This window comes from Pseudophryne corroboree, chromosome 6, assembly GCF_028390025.1.
Source record: "Pseudophryne corroboree isolate aPseCor3 chromosome 6, aPseCor3.hap2, whole genome shotgun sequence".
In the NCBI taxonomy this organism is placed as follows: Eukaryota; Metazoa; Chordata; class Amphibia; order Anura; family Myobatrachidae; genus Pseudophryne; species Pseudophryne corroboree.
Genome location: NC_086449.1, coordinates 566,739,379 through 566,765,460, shown reverse-complemented (window position 1 = coordinate 566,765,460; position 26,082 = coordinate 566,739,379). Strand labels below are relative to the sequence as shown.

Below are 26,082 nucleotides of genomic sequence, written 5' to 3'. Positions count from 1 at the left end.
GCGCCTGAAATTTTTCGGGTTTTGTGTTTTGGTTTTGGGTTCGGTTCCGCGGCCGTGTTTTGGGTTCGAACGCGTTTTGGCAAAACCTCACCGAATTTTTTTTGTCGGATTCGGGTGTGTTTTGGATTCGGGTGTTTTTTTCAAAAAACACTAAAAAACAGCTTAAATCATAGAATTTGGGGGTCATTTTGATCCCAAAGTATTATTAACCTCAAAAAACATAATTTACACTCATTTTCAGTCTATTCTGAATACCTCACACCTCACAATATTATTTTTAGTCCTAAAATTTGCACCGAGGTCGCTGTGTGAGTAAGATAAGCGACCCTAGTGGCCGACACAAACACCGGGCCCATCTAGGAGTGGCACTGCAGTGTCACGCAGGATGTCCCTTCCAAAAAACCCTCCCCAAACAGCACATGACGCAAAGAAAAAAAGAGGCGCAATGAGGTAGCTGTGTGAGTAAGATTAGCGACCCTAGTGGCCGACACAAACACCGGGCCCATCTAGGAGTGGCACTGCAGTGTCACGCAGGATGTCCCTTCCAAAAAACCCTCCCCAAACAGCACATGACGCAAAGAAAAAAAGAGGCGCAATGAGGTAGCTGTGTGAGTAAGATTAGCGACCCTAGTGGCCGACACAAACACCGGGCCCATCTAGGAGTGGCACTGCAGTGTCACGCAGGATGTCCCTTCCAAAAAACCCTCCCCAAACAGCACATGACGCAAAGAAAAAAAGAGGCGCAATGAGGTAGCTGTGTGAGTAAGATTAGCGACCCTAGTGGCCGACACAAACACCGGGCCCATCTAGGAGTGGCACTGCAGTGTCACGCAGGATGTCCCTTCCAAAAAACCCTCCCCAAACAGCACATGACGCAAAGAAAAAAAGAGGCGCAATGAGGTAGCTGACTGTGTGAGTAAGATTAGCGACCCTAGTGGCCGACACAAACACCGGGCCCATCTAGGAGTGGCACTGCAGTGTCACGCAGGATGTCCCTTCCAAAAAACCCTCCCCAGTCAGCACATGATGCAAAGAAAAAGAAAAGAAAAAAGAGGTGCAAGATGGAATTGTCCTTGGGCCCTCCCACCCACCCTTATGTTGTATAAACAAAACAGGACATGCACACTTTAACCAACCCATCATTTCAGTGACAGGGTCTGCCACACGACTGTGACTGATATGACGGGTTGGTTTGGACCCCCCCCAAAAAAGAAGCAATTAATCTCTCCTTGCACAAACTGGCTCTACAGAGGCAAGATGTCCACCTCATCTTCACCCTCCGATATATCACCGTGTACATCCCCCTCCTCACAGATTATCAATTCGTCCCCACTGGAATCCACCATCTCAGCTCCCTGTGTACTTTGTGGAGGCAATTGCTGCTGGTCAATGTCTCCGCGGAGGAATTGATTATAATTCATTTTAATGAACATCATCTTCTCCACATTTTCTGGATGTAACCTCGTACGCCGATTGCTGACAAGGTGAGCGGCGGCACTAAACACTCTTTCAGAGTACACACTTGTGGGAGGGCAACTTAGGTAGAATAAAGCCAGTTTGTGCAAGGGCCTCCAAATTGCCTCTTTTTCCTGCCAGTATAAGTACGGACTGTGTGACGTGCCTACTTGGATGCGGTCACTCATATAATCCTCCACCATTCTATCAATGTTGAGAGAATCATATGCAGTGACAGTAGACGACATGTCCGTAATCGTTGTCAGGTCCTTCAGTCCGGACCAGATGTCAGCATCAGCAGTCGCTCCAGACTGCCCTGCATCACCGCCAGCGGGTGGGCTCGGAATTCTGAGCCTTTTCCTCGCACCCCCAGTTGCGGGAGAATGTGAAGGAGGAGATGTTGACAGGTCGCGTTCCGCTTGACTTGACAATTTTGTCACCAGCAGGTCTTTCAACCCCAGCAGACCTGTGTCTGCCGGAAAGAGAGATCCAAGGTAGGCTTTAAATCTAGGATCGAGCACGGTGGCCAAAATGTAGTGCTCTGATTTCAACAGATTGACCACCCGTGAATCCTTGTTAAGCGAATTAAGGGCTGCATCCACAAGTCCCACATGCCTAGCGGAATCGCTCCCTTTTAGCTCCTTCTTCAATGCCTCCAGCTTCTTCTGCAAAAGCCTGATGAGGGGAATGACCTGACTCAGGCTGGCAGTGTCTGAACTGACTTCACGTGTGGCAAGTTCAAAGGGCATCAGAACCTTGCACAACGTTGAAATCATTCTCCACTGCACTTGAGACAGGTGCATTCCACCTACTATATCGTGCTCAATTGTATAGGCTTGAATGGCCTTTTGCTGCTCCTCCAACCTCTGAAGCATATAGAGGGTTGAATTCCACCTCGTTACCACTTCTTGCTTCAGATGATGGCAGGGCAGGTTCAGTAGTTTTTGGTGGTGCTCCAGTCTTCTGTACGTGGTGCCTGTACGCCGAAAGTGTCCCGCAATTTTTCTGGCCACCGACAGCATCTCTTGCACGCCCCTGTCGTTTTTTAAAAAATTCTGCACCACCAAATTCAAGGTATGTGCAAAACATGGGACGTGCTGGAATTTGCCCATATTTAATGCACACACAATATTGCTGGCGTTGTCCGATGCCACAAATCCACAGGAGAGTCCAATTGGGGTAAGCCATTCCGCGATGATCTTCCTCAGTTGCCGTAAGAGGTTTTCAGCTGTGTGCGTATTCTGGAAACCGGTGATACAAAGCGTAGCCTGCCTAGGAAAGAGTTGGCGTTTGCGAGATGCTGCTACTGGTGCCGCCGCTGCTGTTCTTGCGGCGGGAGTCCATACATCTACCCAGTGGGCTGTCACAGTCATATAGTCCTGACCCTGCCCTGCTCCACTTGTCCACATGTCCGTGGTTAAGTGGACATTGGGTACAGCTGCATTTTTTAGGACACTGGTGACTCTTTTTCTGAGGTCTGTGTACATTTTCGGTATCGCCTGCCTAGAGAAATGGAACCTAGATGGTATTTGGTACCGGGGACACAGTACCTCCAACAAGTCTCTAGTTGGCTCTGCAGTAATGATGGATACCGGAACCACGTTTCTCACCACCCAGGATGCCAAGGCCTCAGTTATCCGCTTTGCAGTAGGATGACTGCTGTGATATTTCATCTTCCTCGCAAAGGACTGTTGAACAGTCAATTGCTTACTGGAAGTAGTACAAGTGGGCTTACGACTTCCCCTCTGGGATGACCATCGACTCCCAGCGGCAACAACAGCAGCGCCAGCAGCAGTAGGCGTTACACGCAAGGATGCATCGGAGGAATCCCAGGCAGGAGAGGACTCGTCAGAATTGCCAGTGACATGGCCTGCAGGACTATTGGCATTCCTGGGGAAGGAGGAAATTGACACTGAGGGAGTTGGTGGGGTGGTTTGCGTGAGCTTGGTTACAAGAGGAAGGGATTTACTGGTCAGTGGACTGCTTCCGCTGTCACCCAAAGTTTTTGAACTTGTCACTGACTTATTATGAATGCGCTGCAGGTGACGTATAAGGGAGGATGTTCCGAGGTGGTTAACGTCCTTACCCCTACTTATTACAGCTTGACAAAGGGAACACATGGCTTGACACCTGTTGTCCGCATTTCTGGTGAAATACCTCCACACCGAAGAGCTGATTTTTTTGGTATTTTCACCTGGCATGTCAACGGCCATATTCCTCCCACGGACAACAGGTGTCTCCCCGGGTGCCTGACTTAAACAAACCACCTCACCATCAGAATCCTCCTGGTCAATTTCCTCCCCAGCGCCAGCAACACCCATATCCTCCTCATCCTGGTGTACTTCAACACTGACATCTTCAATCTGACTATCAGGAACTGGACTGCGGGTGCTCCTTCCAGCACTTGCAGGGGGCGTGCAAATGGTGGAAGGCACATGCTCTTCACGTCCAGTGTTGGGAAGGTCAGGCATCGCAACCGACACAATTGGACTCTCCTTGTGGATTTGGGATTTCGAAGAATGCACAGTTCTTTGCTGTGCTGCTTTTGCCAGCTTGAGTCTTTTCATTTTTCTAGCGAGAGGCTGAGTGCTTCCATCCTCATGTGAAGCTGAACCACTAGCCATGAACATAGGCCAGGGCCTCAGCCGTTCCTTGCCACTCCGTGTGGTAAATGGCATATTGGCAAGTTTACGCTTCTCCTCCGACAATTTTATTTTAGGTTTTGGAGTCCTTTTTTTACTGATATTTGGTGTTTTGGATTTGACATGCTCTGTACTATGACATTGGGCATCGGCCTTGGCAGACGACGTTGCTGGCATTTCATCGTCTCGGCCATGACTAGTGGCAGCAGCTTCAGCACGAGGTGGAAGTGGATCTTGATCTTTCCCTAATTTTGGAATCTCAACATTTTTGTTCTCCATATTTTAATAGGCACAACTAAAAGGCACCTCAGGTAAACAATGGAGATGGATGGATTGGATACTAGTATACAATTATGGACGGGCTGCCGAGTGCCGACACAGAGGTAGCCACAGCCGTGAACTACCGCACTGTACTGTGTCTGCTGCTAATATATAGACTGGTTGATAAAGAGATAGTATACTCGTAACTAGTATGTATGTATAAAGAAAGAAAAAAAAACCACGGTTAGGTGGTATATACAATTATGGACGGGCTGCCGAGTGCCGACACAGAGGTAGCCACAGCCGTGAACTACCGCACTGTACTGTGTCTGCTGCTAATATATAGACTGGTTGATAAAGAGATAGTATACTCGTAACTAGTATGTATGTATAAAGAAAGAAAAAAAAACCACGGTTAGGTGGTATATACAATTATGGACGGGCTGCCGAGTGCCGACACAGAGGTAGCCACAGCCGTGAACTACCGCACTGTACTGTGTCTGCTGCTAATATATAGACTGGTTGATAAAGAGATAGTATACTCGTAACTAGTATGTATGTATAAAGAAAGAAAAAAAAACCACGGTTAGGTGGTATATACAATTATGGACGGGCTGCCGAGTGCCGACACAGAGGTAGCCACAGCCGTGAACTACCGCACTGTACTGTGTCTGCTGCTAATATATAGACTGGTTGATAAAGAGATAGTATACTCGTAACTAGTATGTATGTATAAAGAAAGAAAAAAAAACCACGGTTAGGTGGTATATACAATTATGGACGGGCTGCCGAGTGCCGACACAGAGGTAGCCACAGCCGTGAACTACCGCACTGTACTGTGTCTGCTGCTAATATATAGACTGGTTGATAAAGAGATAGTATACTCGTAACTAGTATGTATGTATAAAGAAAGAAAAAAAAACCACGGTTAGGTGGTATATACAATTATGGACGGGCTGCCGAGTGCCGACACAGAGGTAGCCACAGCCGTGAACTACCGCACTGTACTGTGTCTGCTGCTAATATATAGACTGGTTGATAAAGAGATAGTATACTCTTAACTAGTATGTATAAAGAAAAAAAAAAAACCACGGTTAGGTGGTATATACAATTATGGACGGGCTGCCGAGTGCCGACACAGAGGTAGCCACAGCCGTGAACTACCGCACTGTACTGTGTCTGCTGCTAATATATAGACTGGTTGATAAAGAGATAGTATACTCGTAACTAGTATGTATGTATAAAGAAAGAAAAAAAACCCACGGTTAGGTGGTATATACAATTATGGACGGGCTGCCGAGTGCCGACACAGAGGTAGCCACAGCCGTGAACTACCGCACTGTACTGTGTCTGCTGCTAATATATAGACTGGTTGATAAAGAGATAGTATACTCGTAACTAGTATGTATGTATAAAGAAAGAAAAAAAAACCACGGTTAGGTGGTATATACAATTATGGACGGGCTGCCGAGTGCCGACACAGAGGTAGCCACAGCCGTGAACTACCGCACTGTACTGTGTCTGCTGCTAATATATAGACTGGTTGATAAAGAGATAGTATACTCGTAACTAGTATGTATGTATAAAGAAAGAAAAAAAAACCACGGTTAGGTGGTATATACAATTATGGACGGGCTGCCGAGTGCCGACACAGAGGTAGCCACAGCCGTGAACTACCGCACTGTACTGTGTCTGCTGCTAATATAGACTGGTTGATAAAGAGATAGTATACTACTAATATTATATATACTGGTGGTCAGGTCACTGGTCACTAGTCACACTGGCAGTGGCACTCCTGCAGCAAAAGTGTGCACTGTTTTAATATAATATTATGTACTCCTGGCTCCTGCTATAACCTATAACTGGCACTGCAGTAGTGCTCCCCAGTCTCCCCCACAATTATAAGCTGTGTGAGCTGAGCAGTCAGACAGATATATAATATATATAGATGATGCAGCACACTGGCCTGAGCCTGAGCAGTGCACACAGATATGGTATGTGACTGACTGAGTCACTGTGTGTATCGCTTTTTTCAGGCAGAGAACGGATATATTAAATAAACTGCACTGTGTGTCTGGTGGTCACTCACTATATAATATATTATGTACTCCTGGCTCCTGCTATAACCTATAACTGGCACTGCAGTAGTGCTCCCCAGTCTCCCCCACAATTATAAGCTGTGTGAGCTGAGCAGTCAGACAGATAATCAGATATATATAATATTATATATAGATAATAGATGATGCAGCACACTGGCCTGAGCCTGAGCAGTGCACACAGATATGGTATGTGACTGAGTCACTGTGTGCTGTGTATCGCTTTTTTCAGGCAGAGAACGGATTATAAATAAAACTGGTGGTCACTATCAGCAAAACTCTGCACTGTACTGAGTACTCCTAATGCTCCCCAAAATTAGTAAATCAAGTGTCTCTCTAATCTATTCTAAACGGAGAGGACGCCAGCCACGTCCTCTCCCTATCAATCTCAATGCACGTGTGAAAAAATGGCGGCGACGCGCGGCTCCTTATATAGAATCCGAGTCTCGCGATAGAATCCGAGCCTCGCGAGAATCCGACAGCGTCATGATGACGTTCGGGCGCGCTCGGGTTAACCGAGCAAGGCGGGAAGATCCGAGTCGCTCGGACCCGTGAAAAAAAACATGAAGTTCGTGCGGGTTCGGATTCAGAGAAACCGAACCCGCTCATCTCTAGTCTCCACAAGTAAGCTTAGCCAGGTGTGTGTTGCTTCAGCCTTACCTCCTTCTACTGTATTGGAGTCACACTTAGAGCCACCCTTGTGTCCAACACCATGTGATAAATATAGAACAGATCCAACAATGAATAAACATGAGAGATCCTGTCAGAGCCCAGGGCATGTGCCCTCTTGCCCTACTCCCACCCTCTTTACGCAGCTGCTTCTAATACAGGTTGAGTATCCCATATCCAAATATTCCGAAATATGGAATATTCCGAAATACGGAATTTTTTGAGTGAGGGTGAGATAGTGAAACCTTTGTTTTCTGATGGCTCAATGTACACAAACTTTGTTTAATACACAAAGTTATTAAAAATATTGTATTAAATGACCTTCAGGCTGTGTGTGTAAGGTGTATATGAAACATAAATGAATTGTGTATGTACACATACTTTGTTTAATGCACAAAGTTATAAAAAATATTGGATAAAATGACCTTCAGGCTGTGTGTATACGGTGTATATGAAACATAAATGCATTCTGTGCTTAGACTTAGGTCCCATCGCCATGATATCTCATTATGGTATGCAATTATTCCAAAATACGGAAAAATCCGATATCCAAAATACTTCTGGTCCCAAGCATTTTGGATAAGGGATACTCAACCTGTAACTGACATATCATTCTGAATATAGAGGCCAATTAATTTAAATTACAGCAGGGACATGCAGTCAGGGGAGGCAGTGCCTCCCCTGTCATAATGATTAAAATAATGCAAAGATGATATTTATAACAGAGCAGTGCCGTAGCTGGACATTTTAGCGCTGTGTGCAAGCAACAGCATGGGCGCCCCCCCATATTTATAATAGGCACACACCAAAAATGTAGGGGCTGGGTTTACTGATGAAGGGGCTTGGCCACAAAATAATACCAATTCACATTACGCTGCACAGTAGTCTCCATTATTCAAATTACGCTGCACAGTAGCGCCACTTACACACATTATACCAGGTAGAGCCCCTTTTACACATTACGCCAGGTAGAGTCCCTTTTACACATTATGCCAGGTAGAGCCTCTATCACACATTACACCAGGTAGAGCCCCATTTTACACATTACTCCAGGTAGAGCCCCTATCACACATTATGCCAGGTAGAGTCCCCTTTTACACATTATGGCAGGCAGAGTTCCCTCTTACACATTACGGTAGGCAGAGCTCCCTTTAAACATTACAGCAGGCAGAGTTCCCATTTACACATTACGACAAGTAGAGCTCCCTTTTACACATTGCGGCAGGTAGTGTCCCCTTTTACATATTACGGCAGGCAGAGCTACCTTTTACACACTGCGGCAGGAAGAGTCCCCTCTTACACATTACAGCAGGTAGAGTCCCCTTTTACACAGAACTGGCAGGTAGAGTCCCCTGTTACATAGTACGGCAGGTAGAGTCCCCTTTTACACAGTACACCAGGTATAGTCCCCTTTTACACAGCACACCATGTAGAGTCCCCTTTTACACAGTACAGTGGTATAGTATTGTGTAATAAAGTGTAAAGTAGTGTGGTGTGTACAGGGGCGGATTGGGATAGAACACCAGCCCAGGAAATTTCTGGAAGTTGGAGTCTGTTGAGGGCTGTTGGGTTTGTTAAGGGTCGGGTTCCCTCTTCATAGGGCCTGATTCTGAGTCGAAGGCAGTTGCAGCCTTCCTTGCCTCTTTTGCTGCAGTTGTGTCTGTGACTTTACGCTAATGTCGCTACAAAGTACTTTTGTCTTTCGGTTGCACCATTTGGTTTCGGTTGCACCATTAAACTTGCAGCAGCTCTATGCTAGGTGCATCTCTGTTCAGTAACTTGCCAGTTTCACTCCAATAACACGCCCATACTGCGTTACATCTGTGTCTGTTTAGTCAACCCCCTGTAACCGCCTAGGAACGTCCAACACAAACTCCCGTACATCATGAAAACTGACATAACGTTTTGTTCCGATAGTAAACTTGCCCTTGAGAAACCTTATTCTAAAGTAGCAAAGGTTACCATTTGTATACAGGCACACACAGTAATGTTAAGGCATATCAGAAATTGGCAATTAATTTATTAGTTTCTGTCAAATGGTCTAATCTGGCCCTGCCTGGCACCACACCTCATCGGCTATAATCCCCCCCCCCCACTTGCCACCACTCCCTGGCATCACACCTTGTCCACTTCTATTCCCCCCACTCCCTGGCCCTATACCTCATAGTGCCCCCAGCTGTGTTTTTTGTTATTGTGCCCCATCAGAATGTTTCTTCTAGTGCCCACTTCTGCATTTTTGTTATCATGCTCCACTGTCTGCTTTTTTCTTCTAGTGTCCCTGTCTGCATTTTTCTACTAATGCCCTCCTGTCTGTATTTTCTTAGCGTTCCCCCTTTCAGTATTTTCTTAGTGTGCCCCCTGTCTGTATTTTCTTACCGTGCCCCCTTTCAGTATTTTCTTAGTGTGCCCCCTGTCTGTATTTTCTTAGCATGCCCCTTGTCTATATTTTCTTACCGTGCCCCCTTTCAGTATTTTCTTAGCGTGCCCCCTGTTTGAATTTTCTTAGCGTGCCCCCTTTCAGTATTTTCTTAGCATGCCCCCGTCTATATTTTCTTACCGTGGCCCCTTTCAGTATTTTCTTAGCATGCCCCCTGTCTGAATTTTCTTAGCATGCCCCCTGTCTATATTTTCTTTCCGTGCCCCCTTTCAGTATTTTCTTAGCGTGCCCCCTGTCTGAATTTTCTTAGCATGCCCCCTGTCCATATTTTCTTACCGTGCCCCCTTTCAGTATTTTCTTAGCATGCCCCCTGTCCATATTTTCTTAGCGTGCCCCCTGTCTGAATTTTCTTAGCATGCCCCCTGTCTGAATTTTCTTAGCATGCCCCCTGTCTGAATTTTCTTAGCATGCCCCCTGTCTGAATTTTCTTAGCATGCCCCATGTCTGAATTTTCTTAGCATGCCCCCTGTCTGAATTTTCTTAGCATGCCCCCTGTCTGAATTTTCTTAGCATGCCCCCTGTCTGAATTTTCTTAGCGTGCCCCCTTTCTGAATTTTCTTAGCGTGCCCCCATCTGTATTTTCGTAGCGTGCCCTCTTTCTGTATTTTCGTAGCGTGCCCCCATCTGTATTTTCATAGCATGCCCCCGACTGTATTTTCATAGCATGCCCCCGACTGTATTTTCATAGCATGCCCCCGACTGTATTTTCATAGCATGCCCCCGACTGTATTTTCATAGCATGCCCCCGACTGTATTTTCATAGCATGCCCCCGACTGTATTTTCATAGCATGCCCCCGACTGTATTTTCATAGCATGCCCCCTGTCTGTATTTTCTTTGCGAACCTCCTCTCTGTATTTTCTTAACATGCCCCTGTAATTGCAATCTGCAATTGCCTGCTATACTGTGATCTCCCCCTCCTTCTTTATGTACCTGATAGTTATTTGCTGTTCTTCCCCCACCCATGCTCCCCAAATACTATACTTACCAAGAAAGGTGGTCTTCTTTTTCCTTGTGTCTTCTCCTGGCTCCATTCTGAGGCATAACGCGTCTGCATTACATCATGTGTGCCACGCTGCTGCTGGGACTCAGCGCCGGGGTGCATCTGCTGCCTGGGCTGAACACTGCAGAGAGGTCATCAGCACAGCCCCTTTTGCCACTGGTCGGTGGTCCCCTGGATTGGTGTGAAGCTGCCTGGAGTGCAGTCCCAGGCTGAGACGATGAATCCCTGGCTCTGTGCACTGAGAGAAAGTCTGTGCTTGCAGCGTTGCGCTTCCGCTCCCACTGCACACCAATGGTTGCAGGGAGGAGGCGGGGTGACAGTTTAGCCAGCGATGCTGCTGACTATATGCAGTGACCAGCGTCACGGAGCTTGGGGCTGCGGGCGCTAGGCACAGGGGAGCGGGAGGAGCGCCCGTCAGGGGGGGAATATATGCGGCCACTCCGGATGTATGTAGAAGGTGCGCCTACAGGGCAAATGTGCTGTGGGCAATGCACCTTCTGCACACACCTAGTTATGCCCCTGTAACAGAGTCTGTGTTATAGTTCTCTTTTTTGTTTTAGTCTAATCATTTCCCCTGTAATGGTGATGCAGCAAAGCGGGTTGGGAGACAGTGGGAGAGGTGCCTCCCGCTGACAATAGTAAACTTCAGCAAGCGGGGGCGGGCAGGGGGCGCGGCCAAGCTATGGGCCTTGAAAGCCCATTGAAAAAGTGCACAAAAGGGGCGCCAGTACAGGGGCCTCAGTCAGTCTGGGAGATATGATTGGCCCAGCTGACTGTATCCGCTGGGTAGCGAGCATATGTGGCGGGACACAACAGGTTCGTGACAGCGGGACCCAGCGAACATAGTGTGGATGGTGGCAGGCCTGGATCCGGGAGGATTCAGTGCCTGCTAGCCATTTGGCAGAGTTCGGCAGCAGGTACCCATTTCAAAAATGGCGCCACATCGTCATTTTTTAAATTCAAGATGCCCGCCGTGAGCCAATCATGGCTTGCTATGTCATCGCCCCACCCCCTCGACTGGCTTATATAAGCCAGTGCGAGGCAGCAGCTGGACAGTCCATCGGCAGGGAGGGAGCTGGGAAGAGTTCCCGAAGAGAGAAGATGCTGGAAGCCCTGGGGAGCGGTGGCTATGAAAAAGAACTGAAAGGCCGCCATCCCCAGGTGAAGATGCAGTACAATAAACTATTAAAACATATGGTGTGGTGTTTTTATTTTTATTTTTTCCTTACAGGCGGACTACAGGTGCCAGCGGGCCCTTAATGTCCGGGCATGCTGGCACTTGTGGTTCTCCAAGTGTCGGCATGCTTGGGCAGGCTTGCTTGGACCTGTAGGCCACCTGTAAAGAATATTGTCTTACCATGAACCCCGCACCCACCGCCATCAGGGGTGCGGGGCACAGCACTCAGCCCAGTGCTGGTTGTTGCTCAGGAAGGGGGACCACATTTTATTTTTGGGTGTCCCTTCTTTCTAAGGAATTCCAGCTCTGGGCTGACCAGTTTACAGGTGGTTAATGTGATGGCAGGGGGACCCCACACTGAGTGTCCCTCCTGCTATGGCATTATCCCCCTTGCTGGTTGAGCCTGGTGCTGGTTTTCATTAAGTACTTGGAGCCCCATGCCCTTTATTTTTTCATATGGGTGTGTGGTGGGGTGTTAATTAGTCAGTGCCTCTCCATCCATTTAACGCACCGCATGACACTGAATTACAGAGATAATTATAGTGGACAGTATATAATGATCTGTGTACTAATGACATACCTCCCAACTGTCCCAATTTCAGCGGGACAGTCCCTCTATTCGGACACTGTCCCGCTGTCCCACCCGCAGGTCATAGTGTCCCGCGGGAGGGGGGGGGGGCAAGTGCGAGATCCTGTGATCACCGCTGCTCTGCTATGCAAAGGAGCCGGTGATCACTTAACAGATGCTGCGGAGTGAGGTGGGAGATGCTCACGCCCACAAAATGCCGGAAATGGGGGTCAGACGGCAAGCTCCGCCCTTTTCTGACAAGGCCCCGTCCCCTTTCCGGCTGCTGCTGAACCTCCGGCGCAGTAGATCCCTCTTCCATAAGGTCAAATGTTGGGAGGTATGCTAATGATATTTTAATTTAGTGCCGAACATACAACAACTGACCTGCAGTGCCAGATTAACAATAAGTGACTAAGGGTAATTGACAACCACATATAGCCACATCAGCAGCATGAGGGGGCAATGTGACATAATGTCAACTTGGGTTTCTGTATGGCATAATGTGTACTGTGCGCTCCTACAGTTTGTACAACACATTTGTAGTGCTGGGAGTATTTACACATTTTTTACATATTAAACTGTTTAATAACATTGGCAGTATATCATATTGACAATTTTATATCCTGGGGTCCCTGATATGTTGGCTGTTTTGCAAAGGGGTTCACTACGATCTGCTGGCGGTCGGGCTCCCGTCGACCAGCATACCGGCGCCGGGAGCCCGACCGCTGGCTTACCGTCAGTGTGGCGAGCGCAAATGAGCCCCTTGCGGGCTCGCTGCGCTCGCCACGCTACAGGCACGGTGGTGCGCTACGTGCGCCGCGCTATTTTATTCTCCCTCCAGGGGGGTCGTGGACCCCCACGAGGTAGAATAAGTGTCGGTATGCCGGCTGTCGGGATCCCGGCGCCGGTATACTGTGCGCCGGGATCCCGTCAGTCGGCATACTGAATACCACCCTTGCAAAGTAATCCCCAATCTGGTGGTTCATGTATGGCACTACTCAGGGCTTAAAGTGGTCCTGGAGAGGTGGTGGAACTGATTTACCCCACCACCTACCCCCCCCCCCCCCCCCACATCCTAACATTAAGCAGAGCCAGGGCAAGTTCTAGTGTTATTCACACCCCTCTGCAACTATAATTTCCCTACTTACCATACTTTATAAGGGGACATTGATCTCACAAAAAAGCAGCGTGGTCACATAATAGTACCCCAAATTCAAATGATACCACTCAGTAGCACAATCTTATTTACAATACACCACATGTTGTGTAGAGATGAGCGGGTTCGGTTTCTCTGAATCCGAACCCGCCAGAACTTCATGTTTTTTTTCACGGGTCCGAGCGACTCGGATCTTCCCGCCTTGCTCGGTTAACCCGAGCGCGCCCGAACGTCATCATGACGCTGTCGGATTCTCGCGAGGCTCGGATTCTATCGCGAGACTCGGATTCTATATAAGGAGCCGCGCGTCGCCGCCATTTTCACACGTGCATTGAGATTGATAGGGAGAGGACGTGGCTGGCGTCCTCTCCGTTTAGAATTAGAATAGATTAGAGAGACACTTGATTTACTAATTTTGGGGAGCATTAGGAGTACTCAGTAGTGTACAGTGCAGAGTTTTGCTGATAGTGACCAGTGACCACCACTTTTATTTATAATCCGTTCTCTGCCTGAAAAAAGCGATACACAGCACACAGTGACTCAGTCACATACCATATCTGTGTGCACTGCTCAGGCTCAGGCCAGTGTGCTGCATCATCTATATATATTATATATCTGTCTGACTGCTCAGCTCACACAGCTTATAATTGTGGGGGAGACTGGGGAGCACTACTGCAGTGCCAGTTATAGGTTATAGCAGGAGCCAGGAGTACATAATATTATATTAAAATTAAACAGTGCACACTTTTGCTGCAGGAGTGCCACTGCCAGTGTGACTAGTGACCAGTGACCTGACCACCAGTATATAATATTAGTAGTATACTATCTCTTTATCAACCAGTCTATATTAGCAGCAGACACAGTACAGTGCGGTAGTTCACGGCTGTGGCTACCTCTGTGTCGGCACTCGGCAGCCCGTCCATAATTGTATATACCACCTAACCGTGGTTTTTTTTTCTTTCTTTATACATACATACTAGTTACGAGTATACTATCTCTTTATCAACCAGTCTATATATTAGCAGCAGACACAGTACAGTGCGGTAGTTCACGGCTGTGGCTACCTCTGTGTCGGCACTCGGCAGCCCGTCCATAATTGTATATACCACCTAACCGTGGTTTTTTTTTCTTTCTTTATACATACATACTAGTTACGAGTATACTATCTCTTTATCAACCAGTCTATATATTAGCAGCAGACACAGTACAGTGCGGTAGTTCACGGCTGTGGCTACCTCTGTGTCGGCACTCGGCAGCCCGTCCATAATTGTATATACCACCTAACCGTGGTTTTTTTTTCTTTCTTTATACATACATACTAGTTACGAGTATACTATCTCTTTATCAACCAGTCTATATATTAGCAGCAGACACAGTACAGTGCGGTAGTTCACGGCTGTGGCTACCTCTGTGTCGGCACTCGGCAGCCCGTCCATAATTGTATATACCACCTAACCGTGGTTTTTTTTTCTTTCTTTATACATACATACTAGTTACGAGTATACTATCTCTTTATCAACCAGTCTATATATTAGCAGCAGACACAGTACAGTGCGGTAGTTCACGGCTGTGGCTACCTCTGTGTCGGCACTCGGCAGCCCGTCCATAATTGTATATACCACCTAACCGTGGTTTTTTTTTCTTTCTTTATACATACATACTAGTTACGAGTATACTATCTCTTTATCAACCAGTCTATATATTAGCAGCAGACACAGTACAGTGCGGTAGTTCACGGCTGTGGCTACCTCTGTGTCGGCACTCGGCAGCCCGTCCATAATTGTATATACCACCTAACCGTGGTTTTTTTTTCTTTCTTTATACATACATACTAGTTACGAGTATACTATCTCTTTATCAACCAGTCTATATATTAGCAGCAGACACAGTACAGTGCGGTAGTTCACGGCTGTGGCTACCTCTGTGTCGGCACTCGGCAGCCCGTCCATAATTGTATATACCACCTAACCGTGGTTTTTTTTTCTTTCTTTATACATACATACTAGTTACGAGTATACTATCTCTTTATCAACCAGTCTATATATTAGCAGCAGACACAGTACAGTGCGGTAGTTCACGGCTGTGGCTACCTCTGTGTCGGCACTCGGCAGCCCGTCCATAATTGTATATACCACCTAACCGTGTTTTTTTTTTCTTTCTTTATACATACATACTAGTTACGAGTATACTATCTCTTTATCAACCAGTCTATATATTAGCAGCAGACACAGTACAGTGCGGTAGTTCACGGCTGTGGCTACCTCTGTGTCGGCACTCGGCAGCCCGTCCATAATTGTATATACCACCTAACCGTGGTTTTTTTTTCTTTCTTTATACATACATACTAGTTACGAGTATACTATCTCTTTATCAACCAGTCTATATATTAGCAGCAGACACAGTACAGTGCGGTAGTTCACGGCTGTGGCTACCTCTGTGTCGGCACTCGGCAGCCCGTCCATAATTGTATATACCACCTAACCGTGGTTTTTTTTTTCTTTCTTTATACATACATACTAGTTACGAGTATACTATCTCTTTATCAACCAGTCTATATATTAGCAGCAGACACAGTACAGTGCGGTAGTTCACGGCTGTGGCTACCTCTGTGTCGGCACTCGGCAGCCCGTCCATAATTGTATATACCACCTAACCGTGGTTTTTTTTTCTTTCTTTATACATACATACTAGTTACGAGTATACTATCTCTTTATCAACCAGTCTATATATTAGCAGCAGACACAGTACAGTGCGGTAGTTCACGGCTGTGGCTACCTCTGTGTCGGCACTCGGCAGCCCGTCCATAATTGTATATACCACCTAACCGTGGTTTTTTTTTCTTTCTTTATACATACATACTAGTTACGAGTATACTATCTCTTTATCAACCAGTCTATATATTAGCAGCAGACACAGTACAGTGCGGTAGTTCACGGCTGTGGCTACCTCTGTGTCGGCACTCGGCAGCCCGTCCATAATTGTATATACCACCTAACCGTGGTTTTTTTTTCTTTCTTTATACATACATACTAGTTACGAGTATACTATCTCTTTATCAACCAGTCTATATATTAGCAGCAGACACAGTACAGTGCGGTAGTTCACGGCTGTGGCTACCTCTGTGTCGGCACTCGGCAGCCCGTCCATAATTGTATACCACCTAACCTTTTTCTTTGCATCATGTGCTGATTGGGGAGGGTTTTTTGGAAGGGACATCCTGCGTGACACTGCAGTGCCACTCCTAAATGGGCCCGGTGTTTGTGTCGGCCACTAGGGTCGCTAATCTTACTCACACAGCTACCTCATTGCGCCTCTTTTTTTCTTTGCGTCATGTGCTGTTTGGGGAGGGTTTTTTGGAAGGGACATCCTGCGTGACACTGCAGTGCCACTCCTAGATGGGCCCGGTGTTTGTGTCGGCCACTAGGGTCGCTTATCTTACTCACACAGCGACCTCGGTGCAAATTTTAGGACTAAAAATAATATTGTGAGGTGTGAGGTATTCAGAATAGACTGAAAATGAGTGTAAATTATGGTTTTTGAGGTTAATAATACTTTGGGATCAAAATGACCCCCAAATTCTATGATTTAAGCTGTTTTTTAGTGTTTTTTGAAAAAAACACCCGAATCCAAAACACACCCGAATCCGACAAAAAAAATTCGGTGAGGTTTTGCCAAAACGCGGTCGAACCCAAAACACGGCCGCGGAACCGAACCCAAAACCAAAACACAAAACCCGAAAAATTTCAGGCGCTCATCTCTAATGTTGTGCCCCTGAGTCATATTACACCACATAGTAATGCCCCTTATTCAGGTTATGTCACTCATTAGTGCCCTTTATTCACATTGCACTACACAATGGTACCAATGGTACCCTCTATACATGTTATACTACACACGGGGGTGCTTTAAGAGAGGAGGAGGCCCGTGTGTGGCCTTCTTTCTTCCGGGCCCCCTCCTCTCTGCTGGGAGCACTGAGAGTCTGAGCACTAGATGCTGAGCACTAGCATCTTCAAGTGAGTTCTCTACTGCGCTGTGCAGAACTCCATGAAAATGTCAGCTGTGCTATTTTTACAGTGATTTAACAGCACGCTGATGTCGGCACAGGACTCCGGAGGAGTGAGTTTATAAAAATAAAAAAAATGGGTGCAGCTGAACCCATTATAGATACGCCAGTGGCCACACAGTAGTGCCACTTATACACATAATGTCCACAGAAGTGCCGCTTATACACAAAATGCCCACAGTAGTAGTGCCTCTTATAAGCATTATGCCCTTACACATAATGCCCATAATAGTAGTGCCATTTACACATAATGCCCACAGTAGTGCTGGTTTTACACATAATGCCCACAGTAGTGTCCCTTATACATATATCTGCCTCTGTCACTCCATCAGCTCACTGCCTGTGTCCCTCCAGCAGCTCCATGCCCTGTATCCCTCCAGCAGCTCCCCCATCTCTCTTGTCCCTCCATCCTCTTCAAGATGCATAGAGCCTGCTCCTCTTCATGCCTCCTCTTCACTTCAGCAGCAGTGACAGAATGACAATATGCTATGCCGAAAAAGGAAGCCACTGGGACCCGGGGAGGAGATGAATGCTGTCCAACAGACACATCATGTGTCAGTACCAGGAGAGGTGGGCTGTACATGGAGGAGGACCATGGAGCAACAAGAACCTGAGGAAGGGGGAGGTGGCTGCAGCTTATCAGTAACACTAGCGCCACCTGCATCATCTACTGATATAGGTGACGGGCAGATTTTTTTTTTAATTACTGTGTATGGCAATGGAGGTGGAGGAACTAGTTCCCCCTACCATTACAGGTGGTGGAACTCAGTTCCACCTCGTTCCCCCCACTTTAACCCCTGGCACTACTATACAAAGCTAACCACAATTTATGGCTAGTATACAAAGCACCTCAATCTGCTGGATAACATCTGAAGCTGAGCACAGTCTGGTTGGAGGCTATAATATAAATCTAAACACCAACCAAATGTCTGGTATATAAAGAATAGAAATCTAAACACCAACCAAATGTCTGGTATATAAATGTAACCACACTCTGGTGTCTAGTGCATTAAGTAGATCTCTGATTGTTGGGGTGCAAAGTGGTCCCCACTTTGTAGTGGGTGTGGTATGCAAGGTCAACAGTAACTAGGTTGACAGTAACTAGGTCGAGCACTATTGGTCGACAGTAACTAGGTCAACAGGGTCTCTAGGTTGACATGGCCAAGGTAAACAGGTCAAAATGTTGACATGAGTTTTTTATGTTTTTTTGGTGTTGTTTTCTCCGTACAGTGACCAGGAACCCCAATTAGTGCACCGTGTACACTCGCATGGCTCGCTTCACTCGCCATGCTTAGGCATCACTGCGTTGGGCACATGTTACTATTCCCAATCGTAGTCCACGTGGATGGTTAAGTATGAAAAAGGTCAAAAAAATAAAAAAATTGTGAAAAACTCATGTCGACCTTTGGACCTGTTGTCCAAGAACATGTCGACCTAGAGACTCTGTCGACCTAGAGACCCTATCAACCTAGTTACTGTCAACCAATAGTTATCGATCTAGATACTGTCGACTTAGTTACTGTCAACCTACAGACTGGATCCCTTATTGATTATAGGAGTTAACTGCAGGAAAGCCAATAATATAAATGGCTGATGGAAGATCCGCCTCCCAGCTGATAGAGCAATATGACAGCAATAAAGCAACTATGAGTTGTTCAGCATTGATGGCGGAGATTTATCAAAGCTTGGAGAGAGACAAAGTTAATAGAGATAAAATACTAGCCAATCAGCCTCTAACTGTCATGTTACAGGCTGTATTTGAAAAATGACAGAAGGTGATTGGTTGGTACTTTATGTCTCTCCACTTTATCTCACTCCAAGCTTTGATAAATCTATGTTTGTTTTCCCATATTATATAACTAGCTAGTAAATTGGTTTCCATTTCTTTAGAATTTTTTTTTTTACAGTGAGATATTCTCCCTTACACAGTGGCCTGTATAATAGCATGATAGGAAACCACAAAATTAAGTCATACAATGACAAGAGGCTAAAATATCAAAGTAATTTTCTCAGTCAAACAACAATCCTCCAAGAAAACTATAGGTTAAAGGGCAGCCTATGGGGAAAAAAGTTGACTTGTGGGATCTCACTTGAATTTGCAGCCCTCAAATGATATAATTGACAAATGTGGGGAGCTTGTGGGTTCAGCAAATCAGTACTGTAGATCTAATCTCTAGGGGTCTGGGGCAGAGTTGAATGTACTCATGTTTGTGGAGTGTATTTTGTTTGTTTTAGAATGCAGAGGTCATTTCATATGACCGATGTAGCATGAACCTCTAGGCCACGGGTCAGGTCACATTTAGGAGCCTGAAGGGTTGATTGCTGGTACAGTTAGGATGGTAGTCTGATAGAGTTTATGGACCAGTCATAGGGGGTTTAGGTATATGTGGGAGGGTCATTTAGTTTATATTGGTGTTAGAGTTAGGGAGAGGTCTCCTTCCTGGATTTTGTTGCCTACCCTCCCATCCTAGTTTAGGTTTTGACTGGGTCAGAACTGACCCTTTTTGTTGTAATGAACTGTTTCATGAGGTGCTCTCCCCACCAGTGCATGAGTTAGGCTTTTATCACCCTACTGGGATCAGCAGCACCACCTGTCTAGGTTGGCCTTTTTGTATCATTGGGAAGGGACTTTGGGTGCCTCAAGTTGTTGGGGATGGGTAGCAGTTGGCCATCATTTTAAGAATAATATCCCAAATCAGCTGGCAGTTGGCTCGCATTCAAGTTGGATTAGTACAGATGAGCTAGCAGTTGTCCCCATCATTATTTGATTTCTTAAGGTGGAGTGAGGGCAGTTGACTCACAGTTTATCAGTTATTTATCCTTTACATAATGGTTAGGCCGTTCTTTCTTTGACACCATACTTTCTGTCTAAATAAATGAAAGCTGACCTTTTTCCCTGGCAAATATATTTCTGAGTCTTTATTTTAAGTTTATTAATTATGTGTATAAAAGGGAGCTGACAACAGAGAGTTTATGCACTGCGCATGTTCTGGAACTAAGCATACACCATGCAGAGATCTGAGACTGAGCATACACCATGCAGCGTTCTGGAACTGAGCATACACCATGCAGAGTTCTGGAACTGAGCATACACCATGCAGAGATCTGAGACTGAGCATACACCATGCAGCGTTCTTGAACTGAGCATACACCCTGCAGCATTCTGGAATTGAGCATACACCCTGCAGAGTTCTGGAACTGAGCATACACCATGCAGAGTTCTGGAACTGAGCATACACCCTGCAGAGTTCTGAGACTGAGCATACACCCTGCAGAGTTCTGAGACTGAGCATACACCATGCAGAGTTCTGGAACTGAGCATACACCATGCAGAGTTCTGGAACTGAGCATACACCATGAAGCGTTCTGGATCCGAGCATACACCATGCAGAGTTCTGGAACTGAGCATACACCATGCAGAGTTCTGGAACTGAGCATACACCATGCAGAGTTCTGGAACTGAGCATACACCATACAGAGTTCTGGAACTGAGCACACACCATACAGAGCTCTGGAACTCAGCATACACCATATAGAGTTCTGGAACTCAGCATACACCATGCAGAGTTCTGGAAGTGAGCATACACCATGCAGAGTTCTGGAAGTGAGCATACACCATGCAGAGTTCTGGAACTCAGCATACACCATGCAGAGTTCTGGAACTGAGCATACACCATGCAGAGTTCTGGAACTGAGCATACACCATGCAGAGTTCTGGAACTGAGCATACACCATGCAGCATTCTGGAACTGAGCATACACCATACAGAGTTCTGGAACTGAGCATACACCATGCAGAGCTCTGGAACTCAGCATACACCATGCAGAGCTCTGGAACTCAGCATACACCATGCAGAGTTCTGGAAATGAGCATACACCATGCAGTGTTCTGGAACTCAGCATACACCATGCAGAGTTCTGGAACTGAGCATACACCATGCAGAGTTCTGGAACTGAGCATACACCATGCAGCATTCTGGAACTGAGCATACACCATGCAGAGTTCTGGAACTGAGCTTACACCATGCAGAGTTCTGGAACTGAGCTTACACCATGCAGATTCGCAGGCCATTAAACTGCCTCTCTTCTTACAAAAGTTTGGTGATACAGTAGCCTGTCAATACAACAGTGGGCTATGCAGAGGTGGATATACTGTAAGCATAAATACAAATGATATGTTATGATATGTGTCTTTTGCACTTAGTATTGGGAAGGTGCAATTGCACACTGATGTCACATAAACACATTTTATCTGTGTAGGCAGTTCAGGAGCAACATACAGTACACCAGATTTACAGACCCTAGACCTGTCTCTGCCAGTCACTTACTGTAAGCCCTCATTAGAAAGAAACATTAATAATAGCATTTAAAAAAAAAAAGTATTATATCAATTAAGTAGCTTAAAATCTTAATAGTATTATATAAGATAGATTCTTTTATGTTAAGATTTCAGACGCTTGTAAGACCTAAGTGTACTTTATGAATTTAGAGGTCATTTTTCCTGTGCACCGCCTACAGAAAAACATTGAAGGATACTTTTCTGTGTCTGAAATGGCTAATAACAGAGGATAACAGTTTATGGTGAGGTCGATAACAAGGTTATATGTAATATCACATTTCTTATCTCCCGCCATTGTATGAAATGTTTATATATTTATACATATAATTGATATAAAGGCCAATATCCAATTGCATGTCAAAAACGGGCTAAAATAGCCCGTTAGCATGTCAGGCTATCAAATTATAGCCAGTTTTATTTATTGTGCAGTATATGACCTGTTTTCAGCTGATACACATGGGAGCTGGGATGTTACCGGACCCATGCATTATCACGCAAAAACGGGTCTGAGGCGGCTGCATATTGTGATTCATGCTTCGGATGCCTCAAATCTCTTGTCAGGGATAATTGTATAGCCCCGGGCCAACCCCTTAGCTGCGGTAATTACTAATTGGATACCGGCCAAAGTACCTTTTCATATAGAACTAATTTAAAGCTTAGATTTAGTGGGGGGGGGTGGGAGGGTTGTAATAAATTAAACAAATTATGTCATGTTTAATAAAGAGATAAATACTAGTGTTTTGAAAATACTAGGATGCACGGATGCAGAACTTAAACCCCCAGAAAAGATCAGACCTCATTTGACTTTCCTCATTTTATTTGTAGGAATATTTTTTCCTTCCTAACAACACATTCTCCCACTAAATGAAAAGATGTGTATGTTGTCTTAATCTGAAACATCTGCAGTTGTTTACAGTACGGGACACATAGCCAGGGACGTGTGGTGAGGTAAATGGCTCAGGAGGCACTGGTTTGTACCAGAGCCAGATTTACTCACAATATATGAGCCCAAGGGGGCGTTATACACAGGTGCAGCAGTATATACTGCTAGAACATTGGTGAGATTTGACCAGAGATGTGCAGAAAGAATAGGCGGGGAAGGCACTGCTTCACCTGTCATAGACTTTTTGCTCCAGAGTTTTGATTTTAAAAATGATTAGAATAATACAAAGAAGTTATTTCTAATATAGTCTTTGCATTTTTCATATACTTTATACAGTCAGAACTCTGGCTTATAAATTAGTATGACAGGAAAGGCTCTGAATCACCTGCCTCATCTCAACACACATCACTTTCATACACGGTCAGATAAAATGCCTGCCAGATCAACAAACATTTTGGGCTAAATGTAATAGCCTCTGAGTTGCTGGAGGTGCAGGACTTTCTGTGAGTCTGCCTATTTTTTTAAAGCAGCAATCATTTAAATGGCAAAACCAACCTGTGTTTGCCTTGAAAATGATTGCTGCTTTAAAAAAACGGGCCGACTCGCACAAAGTCCCGCACCTTTGGCAACCCAAAGGCTATTACATTTAGCCCTTTATCTGACATCCTGTAACCCAGCAGATATTCAGGCGGGTGTAGCATGTTATGCCGGCGGTCAGGCTCCCGGCGGCCAGAATACCGGCGCCGGAATCCCGACCACTGGCATACCGACAGCTGGGCGAGCACAAATGAGCCCCTTGCGTGATCTCTGCGCTCGCCACTCTGCGGGCACAGTGGCGCACTACGCGCGCCACACTATCTATTCTCCCTCCAGGAGGGTCGTGGACCCCCAAGAGAGAGAAAAGCTGTCGGTATGCCGGCGGTCGGGATTCAGGCGCCGGTATGCTGGTTGTCAGGAGCCCAGCCGCCGTAAACTGAAGACCACCCATTGAGGCAATATACTGTGAAATATCTTGTGGTGTATGATTCCTTCACTGGGGAGGAGACAATTCCCCGTTCCTCCCCTGTGAAGGAATAGGGGAATTGTCTGTCAGTTGGCAGCGGCAGGTGCATACACTGCCCCATGGGGACGTTTTGCAACTTAAAAAATATTGCTTCAGGTGGACATACTGGACAATATGGCATGTCTGACTCATAAATACAAATGTGTCCTCATATATCACTGCTGCAGCCCCCCTCAGAACGCCAGGTCCTGTGAGACTCTGCTAGCATCTTTTTTGCATCTTGATTTGCAGTACTTGTGCTAATTAATTTGATCTGCGACGTATATCTGTGTGTGACAGCGACCATGGCTTTTTTTCATGCCTAGTTCTGTTGTGCTGTATACAGACTCAGTTGCACACAGATATGCAAGTGTCACACATAAAATTAATCAGCACAGTCTCCTGGTGTGTCCATGCCACATCGTGTTGCGACTAAGACATCTTTTCAGGAAAAAATGAAGCCCGGCCCTAGCAGACTTGCACAGGACCTGGCAGCTCACTCACCAGACATATTGCGCTGCATTGCATATTGAGGCTATATGTATGAGGACACATATGTATTTTTTCAAGTCGGTCATCCGCATACACTGTACAATTATCTGGGCAAGCCGCAAATAATAGAAATATCGCCAAGGTAACTGTATAACGTAAGCCCAGTATTACTCTGCAAGCATTTCTTAGTTCAGATCATAAAGAAAATACTGTATTATAGAAATAATGCAATAACAAACAAAAAAAACACAAAGCTTAACATATACTATATAAACAGTATATCTTGATTATCTTACTGGGATATTTTAACTGTAGCTTAGTTCTTAAAGAAAATAGCTGGTAGATTTGTTGGTGAACAAATAATTCTCACTGCTAAGAAACAATATGCTGATAAATTGAATGGTATAATAAGGGTTATTTAGATATAGCATGGGAGATATGGTGTATTCATTCTTATTTTTTCCTACAAAGGTCTGTGTTGAAAATAAAATATACCTATTTTCTAAAGAAAGTTTTTCACATTTTTTTTCCAGTAAAACGTGTTACGAAGTATCAGAAAAATAATGGCTAAACCCATCAATCAATTATATAATTGTTGTAACCTATCCAGATTATACTTTTTTATTTTACATTATAGCGGTACATATTATACAGTGATTTAAATGCACAATCAGTGGGTAGAGTGATGACTATCTCAAAATATGTCATGTGTTGCTGAAACCCTTTCTTGAAGCAGTCCCAAAGACTGACAGTGTGTTTTATGTTTGAGGACTTTCTAGGGCATATGTATCAAGTCTTGAAGAGAGGCAAAGTCATACTTGCCTACCTGACCCTCTCCATGAGGGAGAAAATGCTCTGTTCCTGGACTTTCCTGGTAATGTATGATTGCCATCACCTGTGGTGAGCTAGGTAATTGATAAGAAAGGTGTTTCACCACAGGTGATGGCAATCATACATTACCAGGAAAGTCCAGGAACAGAGCATTTTCTCCCTCATGGAGAGGGTCAGGTAGGCAAGTATGGGCAAAGTAGAGAGTGATAAAGGGGGCTATGTACTAATCCTTGGAGAGAAATAAAGTGGATGGAGACAAAGTATTAACCAACCAGCTCCTAAATGTAATTCTTCAAACACAGCCTATAACATGGCCGTTAGGAACTGACTAGTTGGTACTTTATCTCTATCCACTGTATCTCTCTCCAAGTTTTAGTACATATGCCCCACTGACATTTTAAATCAGCACCAGAAAAAGGTGAAAAAAATCAGAAAAAATACAGTACTGTAAACATATCAAGACATTCTGAACTTAATGACTACAGTACCATCATCTAAAATATAGTGTAATGTTTTTATATTATTCACCATTAATAGTTTTGATAATAAAAGCAAACTTGTTTCCTTTGATATGGGCAAAGAATGAGACTACTTACATAGGTGTGTCCCCCATTCATTTTGCAGCCATTTGCATTCATCATTGTTTGAGATAAACTCAGCAGCACAGAGGTCAATGCACTTGTGTGAAGTTTTAGAATAGATGTCAGTGCAAAGAAGTGCTTATTTATAGACTTGCTCTCATGTAAATATTCTGTTTTTTACAAAACGCCCCCTCGCCCAAATCCCTGCAACCACAATTTGCTTTAGGAGGAGCTTCCATCATGTGAGTAGCTGAAACCCAACACTCCTCCTCACTGATCTAGTTATGAAGAGATACACGTGGTTCTGATCAACACAACACATTGACATTGAGACAGCTTCCTGGTTTTATCTGAAACGTGTAATGCCTGTACGGCATACTTGCCTACCT

The 26,082-nt window shown here is 45.3% G+C and overlaps 1 protein-coding gene across 1 annotated transcript in view; it reads right to left on the bottom strand.

The window, feature by feature from the left end:
* PAH (phenylalanine hydroxylase) overlaps positions 1–25,819 on the bottom strand; it is a 126,567-nt gene extending 100,748 nt beyond the window's left edge. Inside the window, exon 1 of the mRNA XM_063927793.1 lies at positions 25,709–25,819. Coding sequence (XP_063783863.1) covers positions 25,709–25,753 — 45 coding nt within the window. The 5' untranslated portion in view covers positions 25,754–25,819. The remainder of the gene's footprint in view (positions 1–25,708) is intronic.
* Between the last annotated feature and the right edge of the window lie 263 nt (positions 25,820–26,082).